A 13730-nucleotide genomic window follows, 5' to 3' on the forward strand; every position below is an offset into this window, starting at 1 on the left:
CGCCCTCCCCCCTCCTTCCTCTGCCCCACAGTGCCCCGCGCCGCCCCGCCTGGCTCCGGCGCCGCTGCCGGGAGGCCCGGGGCGGGTCGGGGCTCGCGGTCGGGAGCGGCCGCGGCTCAGGAGTCGTTACCTGAAGCCGGGGGTGAACGCACGCCTAAAAGGCAGCGCGGCGACAGCCGTGGCTGCGGGGGCCGAGCGGCGGTTTCGAACGCGCCAGGAGTGATGGCGGCGGCGGCGCTTTGGGTCCCTCGCCGCGGGGTGCGGCGGGCCTCGAACGGTGCTCGGCAGGCGGCGAGGGACGCTGCGGGCCGAGGCGGTGCGGGGGTGCTGCTGGCGGGATTGGCCGATACGTTCGAGCAGTCCTCGCGTAGAACGGTGCGGAGCCCCAGCCGCTCTCCTTTCCAACGCCCTCAGCCACGGCATCCGTAGTCCTACACCGGCAGAGGGGGGCAGCTTTTCGGTGTTCTGCTCGCGCACCCAGCAGCGCTTACAGACTGCAACGAGGAGTAGGCGCTTTGCTCAGTATCAGAACAATGATATTGAAGAAATATATGTATTTTTTGTCTTTACTCTTTCCTCACTCTGGGAGAGTGACAGTTAACTTGGCTCTGCATCGTCAGGAAAGGCAAGTTGTTTGCTTTTACCTCCGTGTATTCCAAATAACTGTGTCAGGCTGTTTTCAGAAGACAACTGTTTTATCTTTGTTAGTTTCTGGTTACAGAGATACAGTTTACTGGGACATGGGTAAGATGCTGAGTTCAAGTTTGGAAATTAGGAGTTAGGTTGGAAATTAGGAGACATTTCTTCTCAGAGAGAAGTCATTGGAACGGGCTGCCCAGAGAGGTGGTGGCATCACCATCCCTGGGGGTGTTTAAGGAAAGGTTAGATGTGGTGCTTCGGGACATGGTTTAGCGTGTGACATTGCTAGTGGGGCAATGGACCAGATGATCTTGAAGGTCTTTTCCAACCTTAATGATTCTATGATTCTGTTCAACCTAATAACTTGCCCCCCATCAAAAAACAAAAAAACACAAGCTTCCATTAAAGAATACCTGTGCCTGTAGTAAAAGAATTTCAAGTTAATCTTACTGTGTTCTTCATAATTCTATAACAGTACACATTACTAGATTGCTAATACACCAGAAGGCAGCAAGAAGTTGGACAAGCCATTATATTTTTTCCTTTAAAAGTATTTCTTGAACTCTAAGGCAGTTGTTTTAAAAATAGATTCAAAGGAATCCTGTGGCAGATGGAATCCAAGGTGAAGTTTTCATGAGGTCTGTTTAAATAGCCTGCTTTTACTTCATTTCAGAATTCCTTCCTTCAGTAATGAAGGCAAAAAAAAACCTAAACCTTAATGTGTGTATGTACATGTTATTTTTTTAACCTTTTATTTTCTTTCATAATAGCCTAAAGTAATACTGCTTGATAGAAGGAATCAAATAGAGAAGAGGAACACCATTCGGAACACTAGACAAGTTATAAAAAGCAGTTAGGTAACTGTGAGTCTGGATTACATAATTCAGATTAGGAATTTCAAAACAGTCTCACCTAACCAAAGTAAAAATTTAAGCATGACTACATAAATGCTTACCCAAGGAAGAATACTCAGTGTAAGTACGTGTTAAATCCAGTTGAAAAAGGCATCTCTGTTGGCTTAATATGCCACGCTGGAAAAATTCAAGCTAACCATCAACAAGTGTACCTTTTTTGAGGGTGAAAAATGACTACATGCATTCTCAACAGCTTTACAACTACCTTGTTAATTATGTTTCCACCCTCAGATATCTAGTAACATTATTTTTGCTTCAGTAAGTACACATTTTTTCTTGAGTTGTCTTTGAAGTATTAAACTCTACGAAATAACTCAAAAATGCACAAACAACATATTGGGTCTACTTTGTTGACATCAGCCAGATTAAGAAGTTCATTCTTAGTAACCAACTAAAATTTGCACTCATTTGCATAGGATGTTTGTAGTTAACAATTGCAAAACAGATTCTCCATCCTATGCTGCTTATGTGTTTTACTTGAATACTCTTCATGAGAATGCTTGATACTGAATGACAGGACAGGTCATCTAGTCTGAGGGATAGACCCGTGGACTCAGTGTTGAAGTGTAACAGTTAACATCAACTCTTAAGAGTCCCAGCATTTCAGTGCTTTGTCTTTTGTTAATGTTCTAAGGCCAGTAATCATGCAAACACAAACATTACAGGCATCAGGACTCCACACTATGCTCCAAGCAAAGCAGTGGTTTTCCAGACTTTCATTGATAATTGATACAGGGAGTATAGGCCATCAAATTTCAGTTAAATTTAAATTCTCAGCTATAGAAATACCTAGTCATTTTTCTGTTGCTAATTCTGTGGCACTGACTTTATAGTAGAAAATTGTTTCACGGGTTGTATCATGTACTAACTACAGAGGTAAGAGGGTAAAACCAGCTACTGCTGTTAACATGTACATACAAGCTACAGACTTGGAAGCCAACAAAACCAGTTACCACAATTTCAACTTGAGAGAATTCACTTAAGTAAACACTGGGCTACATCCAAAGTTATCCCTTAACCACCAAGTATCTGCTTCTTCAGTCTGTTACCTCCAGTCTTTGTTGGTGATCCACTGTCCAGAATCCAAAGGAAATTAGTCGCTAGTGTGGCTGATGTAGGAAGTGACTGTGTGCAAGATCCAGCCCATTTATTGTGAGAAAAGTGTGACTGATGCAGACACACCTGTAGTTTCATTCGTTTTTTTTTCACCCCCCTACTCTGCATTTCAGGCCACCCCTTCCACAGACAGCAGCCATGTTCTTTGGAGAACTTTATTAAAATATATCCACGAAGTAATCGAACATTTTCTAACGAGTCAGGAGAGAACTGAAGTTAAGAATAACATCTGTACAGAGGACAGTGCTATCAGTTTTTGTTTACATGCTTTATTTCAACATTTCACAGTTTAGTTATTGTCTACAAAAATATATTTCTGAAACTCTGAGTCCTCTATAAAAAAGCTGGTCAGCAGCAGTGACCCTGACAAACAGAATGTACCTTGGGACAGTATGAGCACCTCCTGTAAGCAGGTTAGTGCAGCTAGGGCACTCCTGCCTCACCCTGGGAAACTTCTATTCTTTGGGATTAAAGCTCTGCACTAGTCCTGAAGGAAGGTATTTTAAGAGGGGAAAAAATAAGAAAATCAAATCCTTCCACTTCTATATACTGTGCTAAGATTGGGAGGAGGAGCTGCGAGTCAGTGTATCACATAGGAGAGGGTGCTATCGAAAGGGATTGGCACTCACAGGATGGAGAAGACCACAGTGTACTTCAGTATTAGTAATTTTTTCTCTGAGCCATCTATTCAGAACAGCCTTGGTCTGGTGATGATAGGTTCAGTCTATAAAGCAGGGGTACAAATGGCATGTATGCATAGTAATTCTACAGGCACTGAGAACCTTCTGTGAGATCATAGTCAAGGTTCTGTTCAGTTTTATCTCATCATTTTCTGCTGAGGCTTTCATCAAGGGGAAAGTTGCCTTATATCCCATCACAAGTCTACATGGTGTTGAATAGACTGTCACTATCATCAGTGCTGTATGGGTACAGTCCTCAGTACCCATAATGAAGTATTTCTTATGCATCAGTTTTTTTACTCCTACTCTTACTAGTCACCAAATATAAGAATTGAGAAACTCTCATGTCTTTCCACTCTTCCTCTGCTCAGAGCTGCTTGACTGATCGTCAGAGACCACTGCAGTTACAAAAAAAAAAAAAAAAACCAACAAACTGCTACCTTTCAAAAATGTACCTTGCATTGTGCTTTAGAAGAGAGAAGATGAACATACTCCGATCCCCTGCATTCACGAAGCTCGTAACTAGAAGCCCCTTACCACAAAGTAATCTGCAGACCTGAACCTCTAAGCAGGACAGGACTTTTCAGCAGAAAATAAGGAAACGGTAGTTATGGACAGACTGCTTCCCTAATGCAGTAACAGACAGAAGGATCAACTCTCAGTCCTGATTGAAACTTCTCTCCACCTGCCCGTCAGAATAACAGTTTTCTGAGCTAGTAGCTTGTAAAATTTAGGTTTTCTAGAAATTAAGAAAACAGAAAAGGGCTGGTTATTTTAGGTACAGCTCCAACTGAAATGCTTCTGAACTCTAAGCTCTTCCTCAAAAAAACTCCTGTAACTTGTGCCTAACACCAGTCCCAGTCTGACCTGAGCAGCCAAGGAGGTATATGAATTTTAAGTAGAGTATCATCCATGAAGAATGGAAGTCAAGAATCTTCATTAACATAAATATCTTATCAAAAAAGACATTCAGCAGTAGAGAACTAGAATTTCACTAATGCTAAAGTGTAAAATCTATAAGAAAACACCTGAAGTTTACTTCTTGCCTCATTTTCTTTCTTGAATTGCCAAGAGGTTTTTTCTGTTGTTTGTGTGTTTTTGGAGGTTGGGGTCAGAGTGCAGGCACACATGTGGAGAGGAATATATCACTTCACCGTATCACTAGTTAGCAATTACACAAATGCAGTACTGGAGAGTAACTTAAAACCTGGAAAAAGCCTGAAACCTTTGCGACTCTGAAAGCTTTGTTCAGCTTCTCAAATTGTAAACAGCCTAAGCAAATAATTTCATCCACTCCTCAAGGTGTTTTTGCAGTCTGTTCCCACTATTCAGCTCCCAGTCACAGACACACAAAAGAGGGAGGAATCAAGGGAGACAGACAAAACCACACCATATATGCCTCCTGTATAGCACCTACTTTAATGTACCCACACAACAGAAATAAGTCATCACGGATTGTTACATCTTGTGCATGGAAAGGCTATAACTGAAGTGTAACAAGATGAAATTTAAAGGAAAATCTCCTGTGGAACCCATTTTGCTGCAGACTCCTCTCCCCTCAAAGAATTGATTCATTCTCAATCATTTGGGACAGAGAAATTGGAAAAGACTTCAGAGTAACAATCCTGCCTTGGCTTCAGGTGATAAGCTAATTGTATTCTCTTTCTCCTTTAGTATCACAAGGCTAAAAAGCTCCATTTTACTCTACCCACTATTGAAGATGCAGTATACGCTAGCAGAGCTACAGCAACTAGAGTAATTTGGTCAAGCCTTAAAAGCTGTGTTCTCCATGAGCAGAGACAAGGGTCACCAGCACTGGTATGTTACTTCTAGTTGATGCAGTTATGCCTACAAAATTCTGTAGCACAAAGTTTAGAATTCTAACGTAACATACCCTGTGAATAAACAGCGCCATTAGACTGAGGTACGTGTGTGCGAGGAACCAGCAATTGCAGCTGCAAATTATTGCTACTTGCTGTCTCCCAGTGCAAGTTTTTCCTATTTCTGCATTCTCTTGCCTTCTCTGAGGTATGCAAACTCCACAGTGAATTATTCTGAAGCCTCACAAACAGTGGCCACCAGAACACAGTTTGTGACTTTTTAATCCATTCCAAATGTTTTACAAGACTGACTTTGAATCTGTCACTTTTACTTTTACACCTACTACTGCATAGAGAAAACTTATGGTCAAGAACAAGCAGTGCCTGCACTGTTCTCACAGAAAACCTTGATTAAAACAAGCAAGGTAATGCACAGAGCTGAGGCTGCATTCTACCAACAGCGTAATACAGACAAGAGTCACTTCTCCAATTTCCATATCCATATTCTGATATTTCCCATGCCTATTCTTTGAGAGGATCAGCCAAATGGAACGTAAGCTGCTACAAGTCACAACTGAAAAATGTGCGCTGGTCTGGTATTAGGAGCACTGAGGGCCTTTCCTGATCAGGCAGCTCTACCTCTCCCATTTTCAAGTGCACTACAGACAGTTCCCTGTCACAGACGATCAAGGCAGACATATAGGAAAAATCACTGGTTAAACCAAGTATTTCCAAGGGGAGGCAAGGTCACTGCTGCCCTGCCCCAGAGAAGGAGAAAGATTCACTGAGAGATAATAACTAAAAGGGTTATAAAATAAAGGCAAGAGCTAAAGTTTGCCAGTAATGAAATGCATCCTCCTGTCCTATATGAACAGGAAACAGTCTCTGTATGGTGTTAAAGAAGGTCCTAGGAGGAGATATCCTCCTATTTTTTTCAGCTGACAGAGGAAAGAAGAGAGAGATGCTGCTACTGGTCAGCAGGAATCTCTCTGTCTGCATCCAGTTTACTCGTCTCTCCTGGGGAAGGGGTACGTGGTGCAGAGAGGGAAACAGAAGGGATCCCATGAGCTACAATCCCTTCCACTACTGGTGGTTCTGGTAGCCCGGGGGTGGCTACTCCCACTACTCCTGGAGGAAACCTGAAACCAACAGAAACATTAATTACATGCTTGGTCCAACAGTTTTGCAAGGGAAAAGGAGCTGTGCCCTTAGGCACCTACTGAATACAAATCCCTTTTTCTAGCAGAATTGCTCCAAGATATAGAATATAGGAAAAGTCTCCAGAGCTGAAGAGTTACAGTTACATCCTATTACCAAATGACACCTGTTCTCAGACAGACAGAGACAGTTTCAGGTCATGTGCTAAGCATTTGGAAGGCAAGTGCAAACTTTGTTTGTGTATCCTGTGGGAAACAGCATGAGGCACAGTATGAATATATCCTGAAGAGCTGGAAATTCCCTCCCCATCAGCAGGAAGAGTACAAGCTACCAGCTATGCTTCACTGGGATTCAAGATAGAAAAGTAAGACTGTTTCCTTAGTTTAGCTAGGAAATGAGATTAAAAAAAAAATAGTAGAGACATACTTACGAATTGCTAATAAACCATTTACTTCCATTCTGCCTCCCCATGCCTTCTCAATAAATATATCTGAACCTATCCACAATCATTCTGCAAGCCTGTAACAGCCTGAAATACACCCTTATTTAGGCCACTGCCCAAATCTAACAGACAATGTCTTTTTGAGAGTCCTCATCTGAGCTACTGATAAGAACTGTGCTTTGTTTATACAGACATAGTGATATGTGCACCTTCTAAATATTAAGATCTAGTTGTCTTTTCAGGCACCCAGCAGGCTTTCTTATATCAAAAGATTTCTTGGGCAGGTCTTGCAAGGATTTGGAAAAAATAACCAGTATTCAGTTTGAACAAAAACATAACCAGGCAAATGCTAAATCCTAGTATGGTTTCAGTAGTGCTGCAGTTAACTTTCTGGAAATTGCTCATTTACAGAGTATATAGGAACAGAAACACATCTGCTTGCAGGTACAAGTAGTTCTCAAACCCAAAGAGGAACGTTGGCCTATTTCAGCAGGAAAATCTGCTTGGAAGCAATAACCTACATATCTCACCTGTATGCTGCAGCTCCATTGAGTTCTGGGTGGACACTTGCAGGATCAATACTGGACCACTGTGCTGCTAACAGCAAATACTCCTTATTAACACAGTTCCTCAAAGCATCAGGTATGTGACCTGCAGGAGCACCAAGAATGACAGAAAACAGAACAGAACAGAAAAACGAGACAAATAGAAGGTGCTCATCCCTAGCAGTATTTACAAATGAAAGTAAAAAGGAAACATTCGGTATTCTAATTCCACAGGATAACACTGGACAGGGGTGACTCCTCTGAACAACTGGTCTCTGAAGAACACATGAAACTGATCCTTCCTTCCCACTTTTGTGATCTTGGGGAAATCACTGGCCATGTAAACTGCAATCACCAGGGCTCACCTTTCCCAGGAGACAACATGTGCTACTCCAGAAAGAGGTGTACAGAGTAACTGTCAAAAGCAATTACTGCAAAGGATTTAGAAGATGTAGTTTCAGTGAAACTCAGCAAGAATTTCAATGCCTTCCCAAGGAGGGAAAGTGCCATTCCAGCATTAGCTACTACATTCTCAAAAGGCACAGGGACAATTACCAACTTACACTGCAGTTCCAGAAACCAGTTACTGAGTCTAAGAACAATCAGCAGTTCCAAATCCGTAATCCTTGCAGTGAACTAACAAAAGAATCCTAATCCAGCAGCAGCAGCAGATCAAACACAGTCTTCCTCATTACCTGTAATAGCTCTGCGGATCTCTTTAGCTGCATCTTCTCTGGACTCAATGGAAGCTTGCTCGCTGTACCAGGCAGTGTGTGGGGTGCAGATCACATTGGGTGCATCTTTTAAGGGCCCCTGAGCAAAGCTGTGGGGGGAAAAAAAAGTTATCTCCAGAAATGATAACTCCATTTGTCCTCTCAGGTATCAACATAACATAAACACGAAATAATCATCTAGTGCTTGAGTAACATAACAGGCATGCAGGTGCAGTGATACCTGAAAGGCTCAGATTCATGTACATCCAATGCTGTTCCTCTGATTCTCCCCTCTTTCAAGGCTTGAGCTAAGGCTTTCTCATCAACCAGCCCTCCCCGGGCTGTGTTCACTAAGAAGCAGCCCTGGCGCATCTGAAAGAAGAAAAATATTAAGTGGGTTGATAAAGACTTCCCAGGGGAACAAAGTGAATCTTGGGAACTCTACTGAAAATGAACAGGAGCCTGCAGTGATTAGATGAGGCCCGGACGAACTAGGAGTGCTCTCACTGCAAAGCTAACCACAGGGGAAATGCCTGCAAGCAATGCTTGAGAAATTTGCTTTAAAAATGAACAAAGAAAACCACAATACAACAAGGGCAAAAGTGGAACTCTCAAATTTTGCACTCCATATTCATCCTACTAATTTAAAGAAGAGGACATGAATCAAGTATGCAGCTATACAAAACTGGACTATGATGTCCAGATGTCTCTCATGAAAGCACTGAAAAGCATTCAGACTAGTGGAGTAGAGCCCGAGACTGGCTTTGCAGTGGGCTTAGGCAGAAAGACTTTGACAGAGCTGCGTGAAGAAGCTTACATAGTTCCATCCACACCAGATCTGACTCTAACCAGCACAACCAGTTATGCATTTTAAAGGTAATTTTAAATTATTTAATAACATAAAACATTCTTAATAAGTGAAATTACTTGGTAAAAAGAGCCAATCATATTTTTCTCTTAACAAGAAATTCTATAAGCACAAAGCACAGGCACCCAGATCCACATGCTCCCAGCCTCCGAAGGCAGCAGGAGGCACACAGCAGAGGCAGCAGGATTCACACGCTCTCAGCCTCTGTGAAAGCAGCAGTTTCTGTTTGCATTCATTTCCACAGTGCTCTGTGGGGGAAATCAAGCTCCTGCTGCACCTGTTTAATAGTGAAGTCATTGATGAGGTGATGGTTATGTTCATTCAGGCTGCAGTGCAATGTGATGCAATCGCTGTGCATTAGTAGATCCTGCAGGGTTCCTACTCGTTGTAAACCCAAGGATCGCTCCACTCCATCCGGCAGATAGGGATCATAGAAAATCACGTTGAAGCCAAAGGACTTGGCTCGCAGAGCCACTGCCTGTCCAACTCGGCCTTCACAAAAGAAAACCCACAATCATCAAGGAAAGGTAAAACAAACTTTTAAAACAAGATACTGGGGTAGACTGGGAGCCTACACTGGAGTTTACTGCCAGGCCCAAGGTACTGCAGCCCTGGACGTTCCTAGGATTGCCACAGCAATCCAAAGGAGGCTGGCTATTTATTCAGTGCTGATCTCATTTGACTATTTCTAGTCATTCCCTGTGCAATAGACGGAGCTTACCCTAAAATAAGCTGTTTTTCAAATCAAATCTGTACCCTGTTTCAGAGGCAGTAATAGTCTGATCACAAGAACTTGGAGAAGGAATTGGTAGCTTTCAGGCAGTTTTGTTACTGATACAGAGGCTAGCACGCAGGAAAGCAGTCACTAAGAACAGCTGTCTGAATGTTCCAATTCATCCAACCATCTGAGTAAGAAAAAAATCCCCAATCCCATGGTATATACTCAACTCTTGAAGATGTTCAGCTGCACTGAATAGGGCACTAGCATTTCTTAACAGTCAGTGTGTTTCATAATGAACAGCTGTAAAATTCTTTTTTTTTTTTCTCTCCAGTCTGTGACTCTTAGGTTCCCAAAAACATTCACAGTTTGCTTTTCAGTCTAACGATTCCCATCACTTACCTAGTCCAATGATGCCCAAAGTCTCCCCACGGATACGCACAGCGCCTCCAGCCACCTCTCGAATCTGCTCCACACTTGAAGCTCGGTTCCCCTCCCGCATAGCCTGATGTAGCCAAGTAACACGGCGATAGAGGTTCAAGATGTGGCAGAGGGTAGAATCAGCAGTCTCCTCTACAGAGGAGGAAGGGATGTTGCAAACTGCAATACCTACAAAACCACAGAGTTCATATAAGATTTTTAGCATCACAACACTAAACCAAAATTATGCTCTTTAGGCATAAATGCTGAAACATAATTCAGTGCTCCAGAACTACTGCTAAGAAACACAGGATTAATTTCAGAAGCTGATTCTACTATCAGTCAGGTTTTTAACCCCAAGGAAATTTCATTCCTTCCTTATAAATATCCATTTGATTGACATCCTCACCAGAAAAAAAAAAATAGCTGAAATGCAGAAACTGGATCACACAAGTGACAAAAGAAACCTACTGTTTTAGGCCTGCACTGAAGAAGATGCACTCATTCCAGATACTCCTGACAGATTAACTGACAGATTGTAGAAGAATTAAGAAGACAGATGGTTGTGCTCTTTCATGCTTCACAGTCCAGATGCTCACTCAACTAACAGCTTCCCCAGGAGCAACACTAAGTAACTACCTCATTAAATGCAGAGAGAAACCACAAGAGTTTGAAGTTACATTTAAAAATAACAACATATAACACTCCCACTCTAGAATAATACACAGCCACAAGAGACCATAAGACCAAAGCTAGAACTATCAGGTACATTACTAATGCCAGCAGAGTTAAGGTGTTGGAAGCACAAATTACTGCCAGAAAAAAGAAAAGATGCCAGAGCACTGCAGCAATATGTGGTCATTCCTGAGCTATCCAAAATAAAAACAAAACTACAAAACAAAACAAACAACAACAACAAAAAAGGGAAGAGGAGAGGCAGGCAGCATATCACTTCCCTGCTGCTATCCTCCATTCAACAATTTACTGCTCCTAAACAGGGGTAAGCACCACTTCAGAAGAGGAAAACCAGGTTGTCAAACCAAGCAAAATTTTCCTCCTCAAATTCCATCATCTATCTAAAAACTAGAAATAAAATATAGGTAATGATTGAGGACACAAGATTCAGCAGTACATCACTCTTTGTAAGCCTATTACATAGGAGACATTGAACTAAATTCAGATCACACTTTCCTCCTAAGTGAACTACATGAACAGCCCCGCACAATCCCAGATATCCAATACCTTTTCTCAATCGAATCATTTACAACTGTGTCATAATGCCACACAGATGACTTGGAGAAGATGAAAAGGGAAAATGGGAAAACCTAACTTCTTATCATCTCACTAGTTAACATCTCATTCAACTTCAGACAAACCAGATACATTCAACTCTTTCGTAAGTAGGCACAAATTTGTGTTTATGTGCAATATGATGCTTAAGTGTAAGAAAACACAATGACACAAGAGCCCTTTGCACCAATTTGGGGATTCAGAACATACAAGGAACAGTACTGTACTTTGGAATGAATTAAAGGGTCTGACTAAAAGCACAGAAATAATCGTTAATTGTCCAGCCAGAAAGCGTAACAGCTGAATAAGAGCCAAATACCTTGCCAGGAATTCTTGGGAATCTAGACAAACATGCATTTTTCTTTTGTTTGCAGTTCATCTGTTCTTACGGGTCTTGAAATTGTATTGCCTATTACAATTTTATATATAAATACTTGCACTTGGTTTAAGCTTACTCTGATTTGTATTAAGACAGGTTTCAAATAACTGACACAACCTTTAAAAAGATGGCATGGGGTTCTTAGCTGATCCACCTCCTTAAGGAGACTAGAGTCTAAAAGCCTCACTACCATATGTTTAATAATGAATAGCAGCTTTGTGTCACCTGATCCAGAGACCCTTCACATGCCTAAACTTCTGCTGGGATCTACAGGGATCCATAAGATATTGAAGCAGTACCCATACTTAAAAGACAAACAAACAGAAAAAAAATCACTAATCAAGCATTTGCAGTGAGTTTACCCCTTGCAGGCTGCTTTCAGATGTCAGTTTGCTCAGTTGTTTCCCCACAAATAACCCAATACTGCCTCACCAAAGAGAGGTTATCTAGACATCATATATAGCTTTCTGAACCTTAGACAACTGCAAAGGGTCTGGTATCTATAGCAGAGTAATTTGAGAATTGAGATCCTTCCTTTCAGGCCACCTACCAGCTCAGACATTTCTCTGCTTCCTGAAGATGCCTCCTACTAAGCAATTCACAATCTTTTTACATAAAGATTTTTAAAGCACTTAGTTATAGACAGAAAAACACGTGCAGTGCTCTACTTCTCGTTCAGTTCTGATCACATCAGAACCCTAATGGTATCACCATACCTAATTCTGCAGCAGATTTGATGTCAACATTGTCATAGCCACTGCCAATACGCACAATGACCCTGAGGGCTTTGAATTTCTCCAGATCCTGACGAGACAGCGTAATGGTGTGATACATCAGAGCTCCTACTGCCTCATTCAGTACCTACAACAAAAAGCAGTCCAAATCAATCTCTACCTTGTTACACAAAGAGACAGAGCTCAATGTCCAAATGCTCGTATATTTTCTTCCCCACCTTTTCATGGATTTCCTGAGTTGACTGAGCGTCACAAAATGCCACTGTAGCAACATCCTTCAGGATGGGCATCTCCACAGTGCAATCTCTTCCATCCAGGAGCGCAACCAGTGGCCGTGCTGGCATCGGGCCATTCACAAGAGGAGGCCGTATGCCTATTAAGAAAGTCAGCAGAAGCGATTGTATGAAATACAGCGTGTATGAAATGGAGCCCTCATCTGCTAGTCCAATAAATCACTAGTTCTTCTGGAATTCTACGGTTTTAACGAAGGGATTACTTAAAGCAAAAGAAATAAACAGGAAACCAACGAGGAAGTGAACCTGGGGGGGTGGGGGGGAAGCTCTGTCATTACTATACATTAAAGAAAAAAAAAAAAAGCCTGATAGAGAATAAGGTAACAGAGGAGACCTCACAAGCACGTATGTTTACTCTAGACTCCCAAAACCAAGAATGCAGTCCGTTCGGGCCTACTGCCTCCTCGTGCCTCCCGTTCCCAGGCTCCTGCTCCGCTTCCTTTCGAGGCGTGCAGAGGAACCCGCGCACTGGCGGCGCCCCCGCGGTCCGCCCCCGCGAGGCGCTGCCTCCGCCTCAGCGGCGCGGAGCGTGCGGCTCCCGGCAGGGAGCGCCGCAGCCGGGCCCGGGGCCCCGCCGCACGAGGCCGCGCTGCCGCCGGGAGCCGGGGCCGGGGCCGCCCGCCCCGCCTCACCTTCGCAGATCCGGTCCAGCCGCTGCCGCTTCACTTTGTGCCGGTCCATGAGCCGGGCCGGGTCGCGCCGCTCAGCGCCGCGGAGGAACGGCGGAGGAACGCGGCGCTGCTCGCCGCCGGCTCCCGCGGCAAAGCGGAAGGGCCGGGCCGCGGCCCCGCGGCCCCGCAGCCGTGGAGGCCTCGCAGCCGCAGCGCCGCTCGCTTCCGCTTCCGCTTCCGGCTGCCGCCGCCGCGGCCCCGCGCCCCGCCGCGGCCGCCCCACAACCCCCCGCGGCGCAGCAGCGAGCGAGGGCCCCAGGCCAGCGGCCCGGCAGCGCGCAGCAGGGCCCAGCGCGCCGCCCGCCCCGCCCCGCCCCGCCCCGGCCCCCC

General features: G+C 43.8%; 1 protein-coding gene across 3 annotated transcripts; it reads right to left on the reverse strand.

Annotated features, from left to right (window-relative positions):
- Window positions 1-2806: 2806 nt before the first annotated feature.
- LOC101798753 (C-terminal-binding protein 2) lies at window positions 2807-13612 on the reverse strand. 3 transcript variants are annotated; one of them, XM_027468352.3, is made up of 9 exons: window positions 13362-13612; window positions 12655-12809; window positions 12419-12563; window positions 10016-10222; window positions 9173-9387; window positions 8269-8399; window positions 8010-8137; window positions 7300-7420; window positions 2807-6308 (listed from the first exon to the last, which is right to left on the reverse strand). In XM_027468352.3, the coding sequence occupies exons 1-9, from the start codon at window positions 13408-13410 to the stop codon at window positions 6137-6139; spliced, it is 1323 nt and encodes a 440-aa protein (XP_027324153.1). In that variant the 5' UTR covers window positions 13411-13612; the 3' UTR covers window positions 2807-6136. The 3 variants fall into 3 exon arrangements, with proteins under 3 accessions (XP_027324153.1, XP_071879552.1, XP_027324154.1); XM_072023451.1 differs by lacking the exon at window positions 13362-13612 and adding an exon at window positions 13069-13092; XM_027468353.3 differs by lacking the exon at window positions 13362-13612 and adding an exon at window positions 13064-13088.
- Between the last annotated feature and the right edge of the window lie 118 nt (window positions 13613-13730).

This window comes from Anas platyrhynchos, chromosome 14 (genome assembly GCF_047663525.1).
Source record: "Anas platyrhynchos isolate ZD024472 breed Pekin duck chromosome 14, IASCAAS_PekinDuck_T2T, whole genome shotgun sequence".
NCBI classification, from domain to species: Eukaryota; Metazoa; Chordata; class Aves; order Anseriformes; family Anatidae; genus Anas; species Anas platyrhynchos.